Below are 17,800 nucleotides of genomic sequence, written 5' to 3' on the forward strand. Positions count from 1 at the left end.
TTGTAGCACAGGACCCTCTTCACTGGATCTCTCTCAATCTCATAGTGTGTGGTCAGGATGGAAGTCAGGAATGGCTTTGTTTACAGGGCTGCTGTCTCCATGGTGGCGACCTCAGCTGAGGTCATTAGCCAGACCATCTACAGATAACCTTTCCAGTATGGTGGTCACATTTTATATGGTGGCTCACTGAGTGTTTCAAGAGAGAAAGTGGGAACTGCTAGTCTTATAAGGCCAGAGCCCAGAAATTAGCTGTGTTGCTTCCATGTTATTCTGTCAGTCAAAAATACAACTACTAACCTGCCCCAGATTCAAGAGAGGGGACATAAATCCCACCCCCCCAGTGGGAGTTATATCAAAGACTATTCCACAGCTGGCTAAATCTAAATGACCCTGATAGCCAGAGGCTCCCCCAAGCTCCCGCAGCCAGAACCAGAAGTGGCTAATAGCTCAAATGACCTCTGTGCTATCTGTATTACTGAGACCAGGACAGACCCTTTGGCCCTTAAGCTAGTACAGACAACCTGTCTCTAGAACACATCTTCTTGGAAGAAATGACATGTGCCCTGAGTTGGGTTTCAATATAGTTAGCGCTTTCCTGTGCAATGAGGATTGTATCACACCAGGAAACCTTTTTCATATTGTACTTGGCTTAAATACACTGGGAATAAACTGCCTGTCATTAGACAACCCAGTCTGATCCAGGTGGACAAAGTCACTCTGCACCAGGTTTTCATTCTTACATCTTCATGGGGTTGGCTTCCCTGTATGACATCTGCAGGGACCCCTCAATGGCTCAGTGAATAAAGTTGCTTATTACCAATAACCCTGATCCCAGGACCTACATAGTGGAAGACACGGACTGCTTCTGACTTCCACACATCCTCATGGTATGCCTGTGCTCCATCCTGAGTGCAAAATAAATAATAAAAATGCAATAAAGAAATAAAGGCAACAAGGAAAGAAAAAGAAGAAAGGAGTCCACACTAGTGGTATGAAGAACTTATTTGCTCTCCTGGGCCTCTGTCTCTCCAAATGTCAAGGTCATGGTGAAGGGCAGGTGGCATCTCCATGGGGATACACAAGGAGTGTGAAAACATCAGGGACTCATAGGTTTCTGCTTGCTTGGGGGTCCTGGTGCTAGAGAGAGGCTACTTACGTAAGTGATGCTGATCTTGTGTGTGTGTGTGTGTGTGTGTGTGTGTGTGTGTGTGTGTGTGTGTGTGTTATGCAGATGTATACATATGTGTATGGATGCACATACCCGTGCATGTGTGTGTGGGAAGCCATGGGTTGATGTCAGATGTCTTCCTCTGTAGCTCTATGTGGTGATATATTGTGTCCTCTAATAAAATTTGCCCAAAGATAAGAGAACAGAATAAGCTACTAGAGTAAATGTAGATGCCAGGCAGTGGTGGCACACACCTTTAATCCTAGCACTCAGGAGGCAGAGATCTGTCTGGATCTCTGTGAGTTAAAATATATAACCACAGCTCTACACTTTAGCTTTTCTTTTCTTTTCTTTTCTTTTTTAGAGCTGAGGACCGAACTCAGGGCCTTGCTCTTGCTCTACCACTGAGCTAAATCCCCAACCCCCACTTTAGCTTTTGAGTCAGAGTCTGCCACTGAACCTGGAGGTTGCTGGTTTGGCTAGGTTGGGAGGCCAGTGACCCCCCCAGGACCTCCTTGTCATGTTTCCCCAGAACTGGAATTACCGATGTGGACCACCACACCCATCTTTGATGTGGGTGCTGCAAACATTTTACCAATGGAGTCATCTCCCCAGCAACCATGTTTCAATGCCACATTTCAGCCTCCACTTTGGGCCAGCCCTTCACCTCACCCAGGCTCAGCTTCCTTTCCATGCTAGGTTGCTGAGGTCTTTACAATCTGGACACTATGAGGCCTGGGGATGACAGTACCCTTTAAGCCATCTTTCCCTCCCTTCATCAGGGCCCCACAAACCTTCGGTTGCTTCCATAGTCATCCTAGACTCAGATCTCCATAGGTTAAAACAAATTTTCATTAAAAAATGTTAAGCACAGAAACACAAAAGAAGAGTAAGATAAATACCAAAACACTGACCCACCTGAAGCATTCTGCTGTTTTGTGTACATTCACAGCTCTGCCTGTAAATACACTCTCTGGGTAGTTGAAGGATGAAAACATCATGCCCCTTCATTGCAGATAGCACAGCATGTGTCTCTTTAGATAATAATGTTGGGGATGGAGAGATGGCTTGGGTTGACAGCACCTGTTGTTCTTGCAGAGACCCAGCTTGGGTTCCTAGCACCCACATGGTGACTCACAACCATCTGGAACTCCAGTTCCAGGGGATCTGATGTTGCCTTCAGGCTTCTGCAGGTACTGCACAGAAGCGGTGCATATCCAGACGCACACGCTAGCAAAACACTCGTACATGCGATAAATCTATCTTTTAAGATATGTTCTTTCACACGCCCATCGTACCGTTATTACACTAAGAATGGTCAGTAACTCCCTCACATCTGAAATCCACCTCACATTAGAATTTCCTTCCCTCCTCAAATGTGCTGTTAAGTGTATTTGAAGTGAGATGACTTTGCGTTTGCTTCTCTCTGTGGTTTCCTTTCATGGAGACTGTTGCCCACCCCCAGTCCCGGTTTTTCCCCGGCTCTTCAAGGCTGGACCCCTTGTCTCGCAACTCCCCAAGCACTGATTTGTTTCTTCCTTGTGACCTAGTTGACTCTTGTCTTTGTAGCTGGATTTCCTGTACCCTGGAAATTAGATTCAGAAGTCTGATTAGATTCACGTTGAGTGTTTTTGGCAGAGTCCTTTATTTTATACACTTCATCTTTCATCCCATCAGGAGGCATAAAAGGTCACAGGCAAATGATTAGTGACACTAAATCTAATCCCTTCATAGGGAGCTAATTGCCAGTCCTGTCCAATTCATAAATGACCAGAGGGTGACAGAGGGTGACAGAGTGACCACCCATGTCCATTGGTCACAAGTTATTTTGGGGGGGATGTTGTAGACATGGTCATTTCCCAAGGCTACTGTGTGAGCTAGTTGATGAAAAGGAGTGTTCTCCCTTGTCACCTAACTGAGGCTGTGAGTCCATCCAGAGGGTCAGGGCATGTGCTTAATTATTTGCCTTTAATTATGATTTTTTTTTTTGTTTGTTTTTTTGAGACAGAATTTCTCTGTGTAGTTTTGCACCTTTCCTGGAACTCACTCTGTAGACCAGGCTGGCCTCGAACTCACAGGGATCCGCCTGCCTCTGCCTCCCAAGTGATGGGATTAAAGGCGTGCACCACCACTGCCTGGCTAATTATGAAGTTTTAGAATGTGGAATTGGTATCAAATTCTCTTCCAGTGGTGAAAAATGACTTGGTGTACATATGTGCATGCCTGTGTGCTTGTGTGCATGCATGCATGAGTGTGTGTGTGTGTATGTGTGTGTGTGTGTGTGTGTGTGTGTGTGTGTGTTTTGATGGAAATCTAACCTCAGGAGTTGTGCATGCTGGGCTAGCATTGTACCAATGAACTATGTCTCCCAAGCATATACTTATTCTTCTGATGCCCAAATTATCTCAAACCTGGAATTAGATATTTTTCCCAAGATATATGATTCTTTTAATGTGGAAATGTGTTAAAAACAAAGGCTGGGTTCAGGTATGTTTGCTGTTTTGGGGAGAGGGGAAGTAATGCTTCTTTTTGTCAGTTGCTAGTAAGTTGGCAATAGATTTTTTAAAAAGTTTTGAATTCATAATGACATTTTCTTTCTAACTCACTTTTTCTTGTGGTATTGCAACCGAACCCAGAGGCTGGGGAGTGCCAGACAAGCACACCACCACTGAGCTGCAGCCCCAGCCCTGTCATTATGCTGCCAGTCATTTTTATATTATAGACTTTCCTTAACATCTTATAGTTCTTATAGTTTTATGATGGTGAAAATCTTGGCTCCCTGTTAGGAGCATTAATATAATTACTTATTTACATTACTCTCTCATACACATGAAGTTGTTTCCCAAATCCCTGTACTAATACTTCCACCAATAATAAAGCCACTGTATAAAGTTTAAGATCGCCTTGCAATATACTTTTTGGGTGTTGTTCTTAGATTTCTTTTTATCCCATTGGGATGGACAGCCTGAACACCATGTGCTAAAGTCACCTGAAATGATTCTTCCCTCTGGGCGTTCTTCTTTGAAATTTGTCAGGTAGGGAGACTCATTTGCTTCTGCTTTGTTTTTTCTTATGAGGCCTTCTTGGTTCTCCTTTGAAGTTTAACTTTGCATTTTCCCCCAGATTCGACATTTTCGTGGTACAGAAATCAATCCATAGGACAGCAGATCCTCAAGGCTCTTTTTCCCAGCCCTCTACCACAGGACATTTCTCTGCCCCTTGTGAGAAACCTTGCTTATTTTATTTTTAAGACTAGCTTTTGGCTTACCTTTTGTATCAGTTTCAAGAGCAAAGTAAGCAAGGAGGAGTTTCTTTTGTCTCACAAGTTTGAGGGTGTGGTCCATGATGGAGGAGGGAGGCATGATGGAAGGAACATGAGGCAGCTGGTCATGGTGCCTTCACAAGTCGGAAGCAAAGCAAGATGAGTTCTGCCATGGACGCCAGTTCATGGGATGGTGCCGCCCACAGTCAGGCTGGATGCTTCACTGGAGCTACCCTCACAGACACACACACACAGAGGTGGATCTCCTAAGTGGTTCGGAATGCTACCAAGTTGGCAATCAGGCTTATCCATCAGCTCTTCTAGTGTCCACCTGTTCCTCCACTGGAATGCCTGCCCTTGTGGTTTTCAGAGTGTCCCTTGATGGCCCCCCCATCTTTTAGATTGCAACCTGGGTCCTGCCCACTCTGTGGAATCTTTTGCTAAGCTTGGGTCCTTATCAAGTCCTTTCCCCCACATCAGTTCTGAAACATGCCAGACTGCATCCCGTTGTCTCTGTCATGGGCTTGGGGTCTTATTTATCTTCTCTCACCCACTGTTTTTCTTTAAGCTATTCCATGATTGCTTTCTTTACATCATTTTTCTTTTTAGATTTTTTTTATGTGTGTGAGTATTTCGCCTGCACGCATGTATGGGCACCACATGTGTGCTTGGTGCCTTCAGAGGCCAGAAGAGGGCATTAGACCTTCTGGGTCTGGAGTTGCAGATGGTTGTGAACCACCACATGGGTGCTGGGAACCAAACTCTAGTCCCCTAGGAGAACAAGTGCTTGTAACTGCTGAATCCTCTCCCCAGCCTCTAGCCTTGTTTTCTAACTAGGCTCCATGTTCCTTTATGGGTGAGGACATGCCTAGAATTTTTAAAAAATATCTTATAATATATTATTTATTTATATGGAGAGTGAACACGTGCATACCACAAGTGTGGAGGTCAGAGGACAACTTGTGGGAGTTAGTTCTCTCTTTCCGACATGTGGGTCCTAGGAATCGAACTCAGATTTTTGGTTTGGCAGCAAGCGCCTTTAATCACCGAGCCATTTCTCTGGCCCCATGCCAAGAATTTTTTTTCTTTCTTTTTTTGGTTTTCTAGACAGGGTTTCTCTGTGTAACAGCCCTGGTTGTCCTGGAACTCACTTTGTAGGCAGGCTGGCCTCGAACTCAGAATCCACTTGCCACTGCCTCCCAAGTGCTAAGATTAAAGGCATGTACCACCACCACCCGGCCTCCATACCTGTAATTTTTAAAGTACATGTTTATATTACATGTTTATATATATGTTTGGGGTGGTGTTTTATGCCTGCCACACTGCAAGTAGAAGTCAGAGGAAAACTCATAGAAATGGATTCTCTTTTCCACCATGTGAGTCCCAGGAATTGAACTCAAGTCATCAGGCTTGGTGGCATGTGCCTTTATCCTCTGAACTACCCTGCTTGCCCTGGAATTCTCTTATATTCCCTATATAAAGCAAGCATGGGCACACAATCATATGTAATAGAGCCAGGCAGTTCTTACGTTTTGTGTAGTCACAGCAAGCAGCAGATACTGCAACCTTATTCTGCCTGGAAATACAGCATTGCATTCTTGCAAGCCCCTGGATGCAACATTTTTATCAGTCAGTCAATTCATAACCTTGTTTTATGTGTGATTCTGTTTAAAGACACTGTGTTTGTTTAATACATACTTTTGAGTCATTAGTGCTGAGCTCAGCCAACTGCACTGTAACTCATTCCTGAACAGCTTGGGGAACATGCACATCTCTGTAAGGCACATTCCAGCTCTCTTGTGCATATGAACGCTAGACTGCACTTAGCACTTTACTCAGGGGCCATTGCACACAGTGAAACCACCCACAAAAATATGAAAAGTAAAAGCAATGGTACTCAATAGAGGGGTCAAAGGACACTTATTAATAGCCTCAAAAACCTCAAAGCTGAAACAGGATGGGAGAGAGTTTTTGTCCGATCTCAATAGGAATGTGTGCATTGGAACAGAACAGGCAAGTCTCTCTCTCCCTCTCTCTCTCTCTCTCTCTCTCTCTCTCTCTGTGTGTGTGTGTGTGTGTGTGTGTGTGTGGTATGCATTTGTGTGTGTTCATAAATATATATGCAGCTATGTGTGCATGTGGGGGCCATAAATTGATGTCAAGAGTCTTCTTGGATTGCTCTCCACATTAATAAAAAATAGTTTTATTATGTTTGCTTTGTGTATGTGTGTGGACACACGTGTAGTTGTTTTTTTTTTCTTTTACTCTTCTGGGGTGCCCACTCATAGCTCCCAAATGAATCACACTTGGAGGCTTATTCTTAATTATAAATGTCTGGCCATAGCCTGGCTTGTTTCTTGCTAGCTTTTCTTAAATTATTCTTGTCTACCCTTTGCCTCTGGGCTTTTTCCTTTTCTTCTGTATGTCTTACTTTTACTCCTACTCTGTGACTGGCTGGGTGGCTGGGTGGCTGGCCCCTGGTGTCCTCCTCTCCTTGTTCTCTTGCTCTTTCTTTTCCCAGATTTCTCCTTCTAGTCTCTCTGCCTGCCAGCCCCGCCTACCCTTTCTCCTGCCTTGCTATTGGCCATTCAGCTCTTTATTGGACCATCAGGTGTTTTAGACAGGCACAGTATCACAGCTTCACAGAGTTAAACAAATGCAACATAAAAGAATGTAACACATCTTTGCATTATTAAATAAATGTTCCAGAGCATAAACAAACATAACATGCCTTAAAATAATATTCCACAACACACTTATGCCATGGTGTGCATATGGAAGTCAGAGGACAGCTTTGGGGACTCGGTGCTCTCCTGCCCACAGTGTGGGTCTTGAGGATTGATCAGATCATCAGGCCTGGCGGCAAGCACATTTACCTACTAGACTATCAGTTTGGTCCCAACTTACATTTTGAAACAGGATCTCTCACCAAACCTGGAGCTCACTTCATCAGAAAGGCTAGAAGGCTGGCTATCGAACTCAGGGAATCCTCCTGTCTCTACTTCCCTCACACCAGGATTATAGATGTATGTTGGTATACTAGGCTTTTACATAGGTGCTGGGAATTTGACCTCAGGCATCAAACACTGACTGACTGAGCTGTCTTCCCAGCCCTGTAACTCACATTTTTCTCCAAGTCTATTCCTTTTTTTTGATGATGATGATGATGATGATGATGATTATTTAATTTTGTGTCTGTCTGTCTTTGTGGGAGTATTTACACATGAGGGCAATTGCCCATGGAGACCAGAAGAGGGTGCTGGATTTCCTGGGGCTAGGGTTACAGGCTGTCCAACATGGGTGCTGGGGACTGAACTCTGGTCCTCTGAAAGCGCAGTCTGTACTTTTAACCACTGACTCATCTCTCCTGCATGTCTGTTTCCACCCATGGATAATTCTAAACTGGCTCACATTTTAGTTTTTGAGGTTAAAAAACTCCCTGAAGTGAGTGACTTTGACATACAGGATCTGTAAATAAAGAGGATTGGCCCTGCCAATCCGAGTTAACCTCAGACTAGTTTTCTTCCCACCTTGCACACAACACGGGGTGATTCCTGAAGTGTTTTTCTCAGGGCTATCATTCCAGTCCCCGAGTGAGCCCCCCCCCCCCCCCCCCCCCCCCACCCAATTCCTTTCCATTTGGCTTCCTGCAGCTGGCCAGGTCCTGAGCTGATGCCCTTTCCTTGTAGGTTTGTAGACTTCCACGCGGCCGCTTCCACCTGCTCTCCTTCGCGAGCCTCCCTGCTGACTGGCCGGCTGGGTCTACGTAACGGAGTCACGCACAACTTTGCCGTCACGTCCGTAGGGGGGCTTCCACTCGATGAGACCACCTTGGCCGAGGTGCTGCAGCGGGCTGGCTATGCCACTGCCATGATAGGTAACGTACCCTGGGGAGCTGCTTCAGGATCTCAGGGTCTTCAGCTCTCGCATCTGCGTCTTTTGTTGGTTTCTTGCTGGGTACGTAAGGCAGGAATGCTCTCAGCTAGCTGTCCGTAACTGGGGCGACCGGGCAGTGGTTGGAGACGTGTGTAGAGCCTTTCCTCCCATGATAATAAGCTTTGTGGTAAGTGATTGCATCCATTCGGTCAGACGCTCGAAGATACCGTCGGGAGCTTTTCGGACTCTCTGCTGCTATCCTGAGCAGGTCCTGTGGCTGGAGTGCCTGCCTCAGCTTCAGGGTGCGTGATTGTAATTAGGGGGAAGAGAAGGAATGGGTCCCAGCCGCATGTACCACCCATTCTTACCAAGAAACGGAATCTTTTGTTTAAGAAGAATCCTTCCTGCCTAACCACTGGGCTTAAATTGTACCGTCCAGAGTTGGGTAACATGGCTACTAGGTTGTAAAGAAGGCTGGGAAACTGGATTATAATAATTGACTTGGCCCTGGGCGTGGCCACCTTGAACAAACTCACGGCTCTGGGCTAGGAGTGAGACGGGGTGAAGCACCTACCTAGAATACACAATACACTGGGTGCTGTCTCTGTGGCAAACAGTCCTAACCCTGTCCCCACCTCGCCAAACTGCCAAATTTTATTAGAAGCATAAATGAAGACATGGACACAGGACAGGAAACCAGCAGGCGGTTCCCGTTGTTCAACTGTGTCTTTCCCTCTCTCCCTTCCTTGCTTCCTTCTTTCCTCCTCTTTTGTTTTGATTTTTTGAAACAGAGTCTCATGCATTCCAAGATGGCCGCTGCGGATGACAAGGGACTTCTGATCCTCCTGTCTCCACCTCCTGAGAGCTGGAATTTTAAAAGGCATGTGCCACTATGTCTGGTTTTATGTGGTCCTGGGGATGGAACCTAGGCAAGCACTCTACCAACTGCATCCCCAGCTCTGTTTGTTTCTGAAACAGGGTCTTACTATGTAGCCCAGGCTGGCCCCAAACATACAGTCCTCTTTGAAGCCTCAGAGTGCTGGAATTCCAGGCTTCCTCTCCTTGCATATATTTTTCAGGCACCTCTTATTCAGCATGGCCTGTGTTCTGGCTCCAGAGATCCGTTCATTTACATAGGATTATTCTTCTCCTATTGGAGAGCCCGAGAACTATGTCTTGAATCTGAGGACACTGGCCTCACATTCCTGCCCGAGACAGGTGGTGTCTGTGCCTGCACAGGAGACCACCCAGCAGTTCCTCCAGCCTCCTCAGCCTATTTGTTTACTTTCAAAGACCTGGTTCCAGTGAAATGGCAAGGGAGGGTGTGCTAGCAGGCACATGACAGTGAGGGCCCCTGTGGATGAGACTCTGGTCTCTGGAGCCTTCTGTGTTAGCTTGGAGGAGGTTGCTAACACAGACCAAGGGCTGGCATCTCTGGGGCTTCCTTCCCCACTCTGAGTTCAGAGCCTTGGCATTCTTCTATAGGCACTTGAACAGGCGGATGACATTCATTGACTCAGAAGGAGAAACCCCAGTCAGCGGAAGAAGGGACCAATCAAAGATTATTTTCTCTTTCTAGCTTTCTATGTGGCTAGTTTTATGTCAGCCTGACCACAAGCTAAAGTCATGTGCAAGGAGGGAATCTCAATTGAGAAAATGTCTTTGTAAGATCCAGTTGTAGGGCTTTTTTTTTTTTTTTTTCCATCCTGAGACAGGGTTTCTCTGGGTAGCCCTGGCTGTCCTGGAATTCACTCTGTAGCCCAGGCTGGTCTCAAACTCACAGAGATCCACCAGCCTCTGCCTTCCAAGTGCTGGGATTAAAGGTGTATACCACCACCCCACAGCAGCTGAGGAGCATTTTCTTCATTAGTGATTCGTGGGGGAGGGCCCAGCCTCTTGTGGGTGGGGCCAGCCCTGGGCTGGTGGTCCTGGGTTTTATAAGAAAGCAAGCTTAATGAACCATGATGAGTAAACCTCTGCATCGGCTCCTGCTTTCAGGTTCCTGTTTGAGTTCCTGTCCTGACTTCTTTCAGTGATAAACAGTGATGTGGAAGTGTAAGCCAAACAAACTCTTTCCTCCCCAAATTGCTTCTGGTCATGGGGTTTCAGCACAGCAATAGTAACCCTAACTAAGATACTCCTCCCTGCTCCTACCCTGAGGTATAATTACACTGTCATGAGTACCAGAGAGCACATGAAGCTCCCCCTGGGGGTTGCCTGTTAGATAGACCTGTTAGATACACCCATGTTATCCCTAGAGTCAGGATGTGTTTCGTCTCTGGACTGCCTGATGCTAAAGCCTCATACAAAGCAGGGGGGCTGGGCTCTTCCTCACCTATGCTGGTATTGTGGTTCCCTTTTGCCTTTAACCACCAAGTATGCCACTGATCCCAGGTGTCTGTATAGCTCTCCCCCGACAATCCCCACCTCAAACTGCACCTTTTGTGAGCCTGAAGAAGATAAGTGTGTCTACTTGCTTATGAATGAAACCCACCAAAGGGCTCTGGAGGCCATTCACAGTGCTTGACACCACTTAGGCTGATTGTCTGTGTTCATGTGTTTTTACCCCTTCCTTCTTCATATTTTATATATATATATATATATATATATATATATATATATATATATATTTTTTTTTTTTTTTTTTTTTTTTTTCCAGACAGAGGCTTGCTGTGTAGCCTGGTTTTGAACTCTTATATAACCTTATCTAACTTCTGAACTTTCAGCCTCAGTGTCTTGGGCACTGTCGTCACAGACATGTGCTACCACTCAGGCTCCCCTCAGTTCTTTCTTTCTTCTTTTTTTTTCTTTTCTGACACAGGGTCTCACTATGCAGTCCTGACTGGCCTGGAACTCACTGTGTAGACCAGGCTGACCTGGAACTCATAGAGATCCACCTGCCCCTGTCTTTTGGCTGCTGACACTAAAGGTGTGCACCACTGCGCTTACCTTTAATTTTTTCTTTAGAAAGCTTGCTTTTCAACTGGGTTTTGGTTTGGGTGGTGGCACATGCCTTTAATCTCAATAGAGGCAGGCAGATCTCTGTAAGTTCAAGGCCAGAGCTACAAAGCTAGATCCAGGACAACCAAGGCTACAAAAGTCACCTGCCTTGAAAACAAAACAAAACTTGTTTTTCAGACCTACAGAACAGAGCTGGGCATGGTGGTAGAGAAGAGATCTCAAACCCGAGGCCAGCCTGAGCTACATAGTAAGACCCTGTCTTTAATAAACACAGCAGTTTGCAGTTGCAAGAGGGGATCGTGGACTCATATAGATGCTCATCTTGATTCACAGGCTGTTAATTTTTGCTCTGCACGTTTTCTTTAAAAGGTAGTTTGGCTGTGTTTTATTAAGGCCACATCAAACAGTTTACTTAGTCACGCCCCTGTGTCTGCTTGCTGGCTTCCTTCCTTCCTTCATGTTGTTAAAGGTCGCCACAGTTTAGATCTTTGGATTGATTTTACATCTCTGGCCCGCTTGCATTGGCAGTGGTTTCCTGGGATCCAGTCCACAGAGCAAACGAGCTGATCAGAGTTTCTCACATTGTCGGAACTCTGCCCCACATCACCCAATTATCTCCTCAGAACGAATGAGCTGGTGCAGCAGGATCTGCAGGTGGCCAAGTTTCTCATTTGCTGCCCTGCAGGTGTTTCAGTGCTAGAGCTACTGGGGGAAGTGGCCTGTCCCCTGGCCTCTGCCCACTGCTGACGACAATACCCAGAGATGCTGAGGCCAGGCAGGGTGGGGACCTGCACCCATCTTCATCTTTGCAGGATGCTCCACAGGGCATCACGAGTCATGTGCTCCCGAAGGAAGAGGCTCAGCTGGGCAGCATCACTGGGCTGCTGGGAAGAGAGACTAGCCCCAGCTCATCTTTCCCACGTGGTTCTGAGTCATCCGGTCCTTGCTTGCCTCCTATCTCCTTGTAGGAACTCTTGTGGTCCCAGAGAGCAAAGCTTAGCACTGGCAGGCTCTCTTCGTTCTCACCGAAGTGTGAAGCTGATGGGAACCGAGTATGTGATTAGCTTCTTAGAGAGTCTATATGTTTCCATAGAGCCCCATCTGAATATCGCTCTCTTTCTTTCCACAGGAAAATGGCATCTTGGGCACCATGGCCCTTATCACCCCAATTTTCGAGGTAAGAATTCTTTTGGAGTTTGTTCCCTGGGAACGAGAAAATAAGGACCCCTGTGTAAAAGAACATTTGAAGCCATTGTGTCCCTGGAGATATTCTATGTTAGGACATCTTTGCTTCAAAAGTCACTAAAGTACATGCAGGGTACCAGAGCCCCCATCCTCACATCTCTTTCTAGAAACTTCTCTGGTCCTCTATCTTGTTGTCTGTCTACCCAAAAGGCTAGTCCATTGTGGACCCATCCATTTCCTTCCATCTCCCAGTTCTTTGCGCCTTAGGGAACAGTCTGTGAAGTCCTTATGGTGCAGGTAGAAAGAAGTAAAAGACAAAAAAACAAAAGGTCTGCTGGTTTGTCATGGACCCGGATAGAGGAAGCTGCCTCCTGGCCTCTTCCTGCAGCTACTTGAATCCTCTCACCTCGGGAGAAGAAGGTTGAGACCAGGCTGTCAAAGTGGACTCTCTAATCGCTCAGCGATATTCTCTGAATGTCAGATTTGCCGAAATGTGAGTGTTCTACAATTTGTAGTTTGTGCCTCTGCCCTTTCCCTAGCCTTTCCCTTTGCTCATGGGAACCCGCAGACTGTCCCTTAGAAGCCGTTTACCACGTCAGCATGTCACGTCAGCACATGCAGCCTTGACCTACTACGTACGCCTGTCTGTCCTCCCCTGCCACTTTATACACAAATAGGTGGCCTTTTCCTTTAGAGACAGTCTCTGTTTTACAAACTTCTCACCTTGCCCCAGTGTCTCTCCCTAACTGTGCAAAGGGCTGCATTGTGTCTTTTAAAGGAACACAGAGGGCAGAAGATGGAGTCATGTCTTTTAAAAATGGTGTCCCTCCTGCTTTTTGTACTCTGCCCATGTACACTATCCTGGTTCCCATGAAACACACCCCCCCCCCCCCCCCGCCCGCCCCGGTCTTCCCTTCAAAACCCACCATGGATCATATCAAACATCACACATTCCTCTTATGCATCCATACTCCCCTTTGACTCTTGGTTATTTCAGAGACCAGGGCTCCAGTAAACACGGAGGCTTCTCACTAACTCTGGGGTCTGAGGGCAGTTGATAATCTAAAGTAGGAGTTGGTATACAGACAGCGTGGGCCAAATCCAGCAAGCTGTTTCTGTCAATACAGTTTTATTGGAAAGAGTCATGTTCATCTTTGTGCATATTGCCCACGGGTGTTTTATGCTACAGTGACAGAGTTCAGAAGCCATCCTAGAGACTTCTTGCCTCCAAAACCTGAAGCATTTACTCATTGTGACAAATGACGACAGTTGAGGGTTCTGTGGTTTACCTGTGAGGTGTTCAAATCTGTTGTACAGACAAGGTTGAGATGGAGCTATCAGGTTTTCTTCAGTACTAGTAACATGCTATATATACAGGTCTAGTTCCCTTCCTGCTGTTAGGACAAATGCCGTGACCAAAGGGAACTCCAGGAGAAAAGGGTTTATTTGGCTTACACTTCCCGGTCATAGTTCACCATCGAAGGGAGTCAAAGCAGGAACTTAAAGTCGAAACAGACCTGTGTTTAGTTAGCTGTAGCCTGCAACTACCTACCTTGCCTGGGGAGTGGTGCTGCCCACAGGGGGCTGGTCTTCCTACATCCGTGAGCAAAGAAGACAGTTGCTCAGCCACACATGAGCCAGTCTGATCTGGGAGGCCCCTTCATTGAGACCCCTCCCCCTTCTCAGGTCACTCAGCTATGTCAAGTCAATAGTTAAAGCTAAATGAGAAGTAAACCACCTACTGGTGGATGAGGGTCTGTCTAATGTTCCAACTTCAGGAATGCAGTGTGAAGGGGAAGAGCCTGTCATTCATGCTGACAGAGTCTACAGGCTGTGGATTGACAGAGAAAGACAGAGGAAGGGGCTAGCAGGAAGTGGTGAGGAGAGGGGCATTTTATGGGAACCGCACTGGGTCTGTGAGAGACTGCTTCTCTATAGCTTCACTGGTAAGAGCTACAGAGCTGGCGATTCCAGGCAAAGCCACTGGCGTTCCAGAGTCTGAGTCACGTGAGAAATGGGATAGAAATGTGCAGATGGAGCAGGCCAGAGGCACAGGCAGGGGCTGAAGAGGCAAGGCACCCTCCCTGCTTGTCAGGCCCAGTAAAGAGCTTGAGCTATAGAAGAAAGAGAGGGCCGATGTCAGAGAACATGGCTACAAAGAATTCGGGTTACAGCGTTCACATTCTTCCTCCTCCAGCCCGTCCCACCTCCCAGCCTTTGAAGTCCTGGCTCAGACACTCATTCTTTAGGAGGCATGTTGAGATGTTATTGCTATGTCCACCCCACCCACCACATCTGGGAATATCTTCCTCCTCTGACCCTTCGAGTGGTGAGCCAAGATCTCAGTATATAGTCCAGGCTGGCCCCAAACTCAGGCTCCTTCAGCCTTATCCTCCATTATGCTGGGATTATCGGCGTACACCATCATGCCCGACTCATCCACTTCTCGTGGCTTAAAATACTTTATTTTCTCTGTTATAAATTATGTATTTAATTTTGTGTATGCATACACACGTGTGTGCTGTGGCATGCATGTGGGGGGTCAGAGGACAACTGTAACATGCTTTCTTTTGGACTACCAACCAGCTCCCAAACCATGACACAGAAACTTCTTATTCATTATAAATGCACAGCCTTATCTTATGCTTGTCCCACTAGCTTTTATAACTTAAATTAGCCTGTTGCTCTTCATCTACATTATGCCCTGTGGGGTTTTGTTGTTGTTGTTGTTGTTGTTGTTGTTTTAAACCTTTCTTTCATTCTGTTTGTCCTACTCTGTGTCTGTGTGGCTGGTGGCTGCCTGGCTGGCTGGCCCAGGCATCTCCCTTCCTTTCTCTCGTGTTCTCTCTCCTGCCCCCTCCTTTTTTCCTCCTACATATTCTCTCTGCCCACCAGCCCCGCCTATCCCTCTTCTGCCTGGCTAAGGGCCGGTCAGCTTTTTATTAGACCAATCAGATTCCTTAGGCAGGCAATGGAACACATCTTTACATTGTTAAACAAATGCAGCATAAACAAATGTAACACACCTTTACGTAGTTAAACAAATAGTCCACAGTAGATGACTCTTGGGAGACTCATCTTGGGAGACTCAAGTCTCCTTCTACAGTATAGTTCTGGAGATTGAACTCACACCATTAGGCTTGTTGGCAAGCATCTTTACCCGCTGAGCCATCTCAGTGGCCCACAGAGAAAGCTTCCCAAGGGCAGAATTTTGATTCCTTAAACTATCATGTTTTTTTTTTTTTAAACCAAGTACTTACCACATGTATTCATAACTTTAGAGGATGTTAGATGGTCAGCAATCCTTGGTACTTCCTCCCAATCTAGGCTAACTTTCATCATAAGACATTTCACAAAGCTAGTCTTACAGCCAGAATCCTGCAAAGTGATTTTCTTTGCATACTTCAAAGGGATATTCATCAAATCCTCTTGTAATTACACACTCTTGAGCACCTTAATATTAAATCACAGGAAATTAAATTTTGTTGTGCATGTGAGAGGGCAGGCGTGTTGAGAAGCAGTGAGTGGGGGTGCTAACCAGTTGCCCCTCTTTCAGGTTTTGATTACTACTTTGGAATCCCATACAGCCATGACATGGGCTGTACTGACACCCCCGGCTACAACCACCCTCCTTGTCCAGCATGTCCCCAGAGCGATGGCCTACGGAGGTAAGAATGTTCGATGCATTGACTGTGGGCTTTAAGTCAAAGTGGAGACCGGAGTTCTAGAATAAGTAAATGAGACAGACGTGGACATTTGAGGCAGCACACAAGATAAAGAATGCATTCAGGGCAAAAGGTTTTTTTTATTTGTGCCCCAATGCAAAGATGGGAATTATAATTTTTTTCTGTTGGAATTTTCCAGAATCTCTGAATTGTTTAGCTCACCTGGGGAGAGCCTTGTGCCTGCCAAGATCTCACACAGGTGGGGTCTCCCTCCTCTGCCTGCTGGCTTTGCTCCTAGACTTTCCCTGGCCCAGCCTTGAGACATGGGAGGGGGGGTGTGCATGAGAGCACTATACATATACAGAGACAGAGAAGGGAGACTCAAAGAGACAGAAAGAAAAATATATATAGAAAGACAGAGACAGAGAGAGAGAAAGACAACACACAGAGAGAGGGAGACAGTGAAAGAGGAAGAGACATACACAGAGACAGAAGGGGAGACACAGAGAAAGAGAAAGAAAATGAGAGACACAGAGACAGAGAGAGGGAGACATAGGCAGAAAGAGAGAGAGAGACACACACACAGATGGGGGAGACAGAGAGAGAGAGACAGAGAGGCAGACAGAAACAGACAGACACACAGACAGACACACACACACACACACACACACACACACACACACACACACATATATATATATAGATAGAGAGAGAGAATGAGTGAGTTGCTAAGCCTTACTGAGGTTACAAATTAGCTGGGTCCGGTGCTCCTCCCCCTCAGAGCCTGTGCTGTAGTTACTCCTGAGGCCACAGGTGTCTGAACTGCTTGGGGACGTCTCAGCTGACTCATTAATCACAGAAGAGTTAATATAAAAATTGTTATTTATTGAGAAGTTGTTACATTCTGGGCACTTTTCACCCTTGCCTGTAATCCATGGGACCAGTTTTCCTTGCCTGGGTCACACCAGAGATGGCAGGAGATAAGAACCCAGATTCCAGTCTGAGTCCAGGGCCATGTCCTCCAGGTTTGCTTCTTAGTGTGTGGTTGTTGGACCAGCGTTGTGGATGTCATCACCTGGGTGCACATGGGACGTGAAGAAACAGATCCCCTCCCAGGTCTGTGCTTAATAAGATGGCGGGTGACAGTGTGAAAGGCTGGGGTGTGTCTTGGTGCCTTTCTTACACAACTGTGTGTGGCCTAGGGGGTCATGCCCACAACCCCATGTGGCCATATAATCGCATGAGCTATCTCAACCAATGTCTCCCTTTCTCCACCCCCCTCTTCTCTCACTGTTAATCTATATCACAATAACACAGAATTGAAAGCATTGGCTGCTTGGCTCAGACTCGAAATGGCAGTGAAATTCTATCAAGGCAATAAAAAGCTGAGCATTCCAGCAAAACAGAATAACCAAGCCAAGATCATAATAGCTTTTTATTTTTGTAAAGATTTATTTTATTTTTATATGTGTGTACATCTGTGTGTAGGTTTGTATATGTGAGAGGAGGTGCCCAAAGAGGCCAGAGAGAGTGTCGGATCCCTTGAGCTGGAATTACAGGTGGTTTTGAGCCGCCTCATGTGGGTGTTGGGAACTGAACTTGGGTCTTCTGTAAGATCAACACGTGGTCTTAACTGCTGAGCCATCTTTTTAGCTTCAGTGGCAGTGGTTTACTCAGTTTGAT

At 46.2% G+C, this 17,800-nt stretch overlaps 1 protein-coding gene across 8 annotated transcripts in view; it reads left to right on the forward strand.

The window, feature by feature from the left end:
- Arsg (arylsulfatase G) overlaps positions 1-17,800 on the forward strand; it is a 132,081-nt gene that overhangs the window by 69,536 nt on the left and 44,745 nt on the right. For 7 of the 8 annotated variants that reach the window (XM_036196971.1, XM_036196970.1, XM_036196974.1 and 4 more), the window contains exons 3-5: positions 8,120-8,307; positions 12,397-12,444; positions 16,009-16,120. In XM_036196971.1, coding sequence (XP_036052864.1) covers positions 8,120-8,307; positions 12,397-12,444; positions 16,009-16,120 — 348 coding nt within the window. The remainder of the gene's footprint in view (positions 1-8,119; positions 8,308-12,396; positions 12,445-16,008; positions 16,121-17,800) is intronic. The other variant, XM_036196977.1, reaches the window with a different exon arrangement.

This window comes from Onychomys torridus, chromosome 8 (genome assembly GCF_903995425.1).
Source record: "Onychomys torridus chromosome 8, mOncTor1.1, whole genome shotgun sequence".
Classification (NCBI taxonomy): domain Eukaryota; kingdom Metazoa; phylum Chordata; class Mammalia; order Rodentia; family Cricetidae; genus Onychomys; species Onychomys torridus.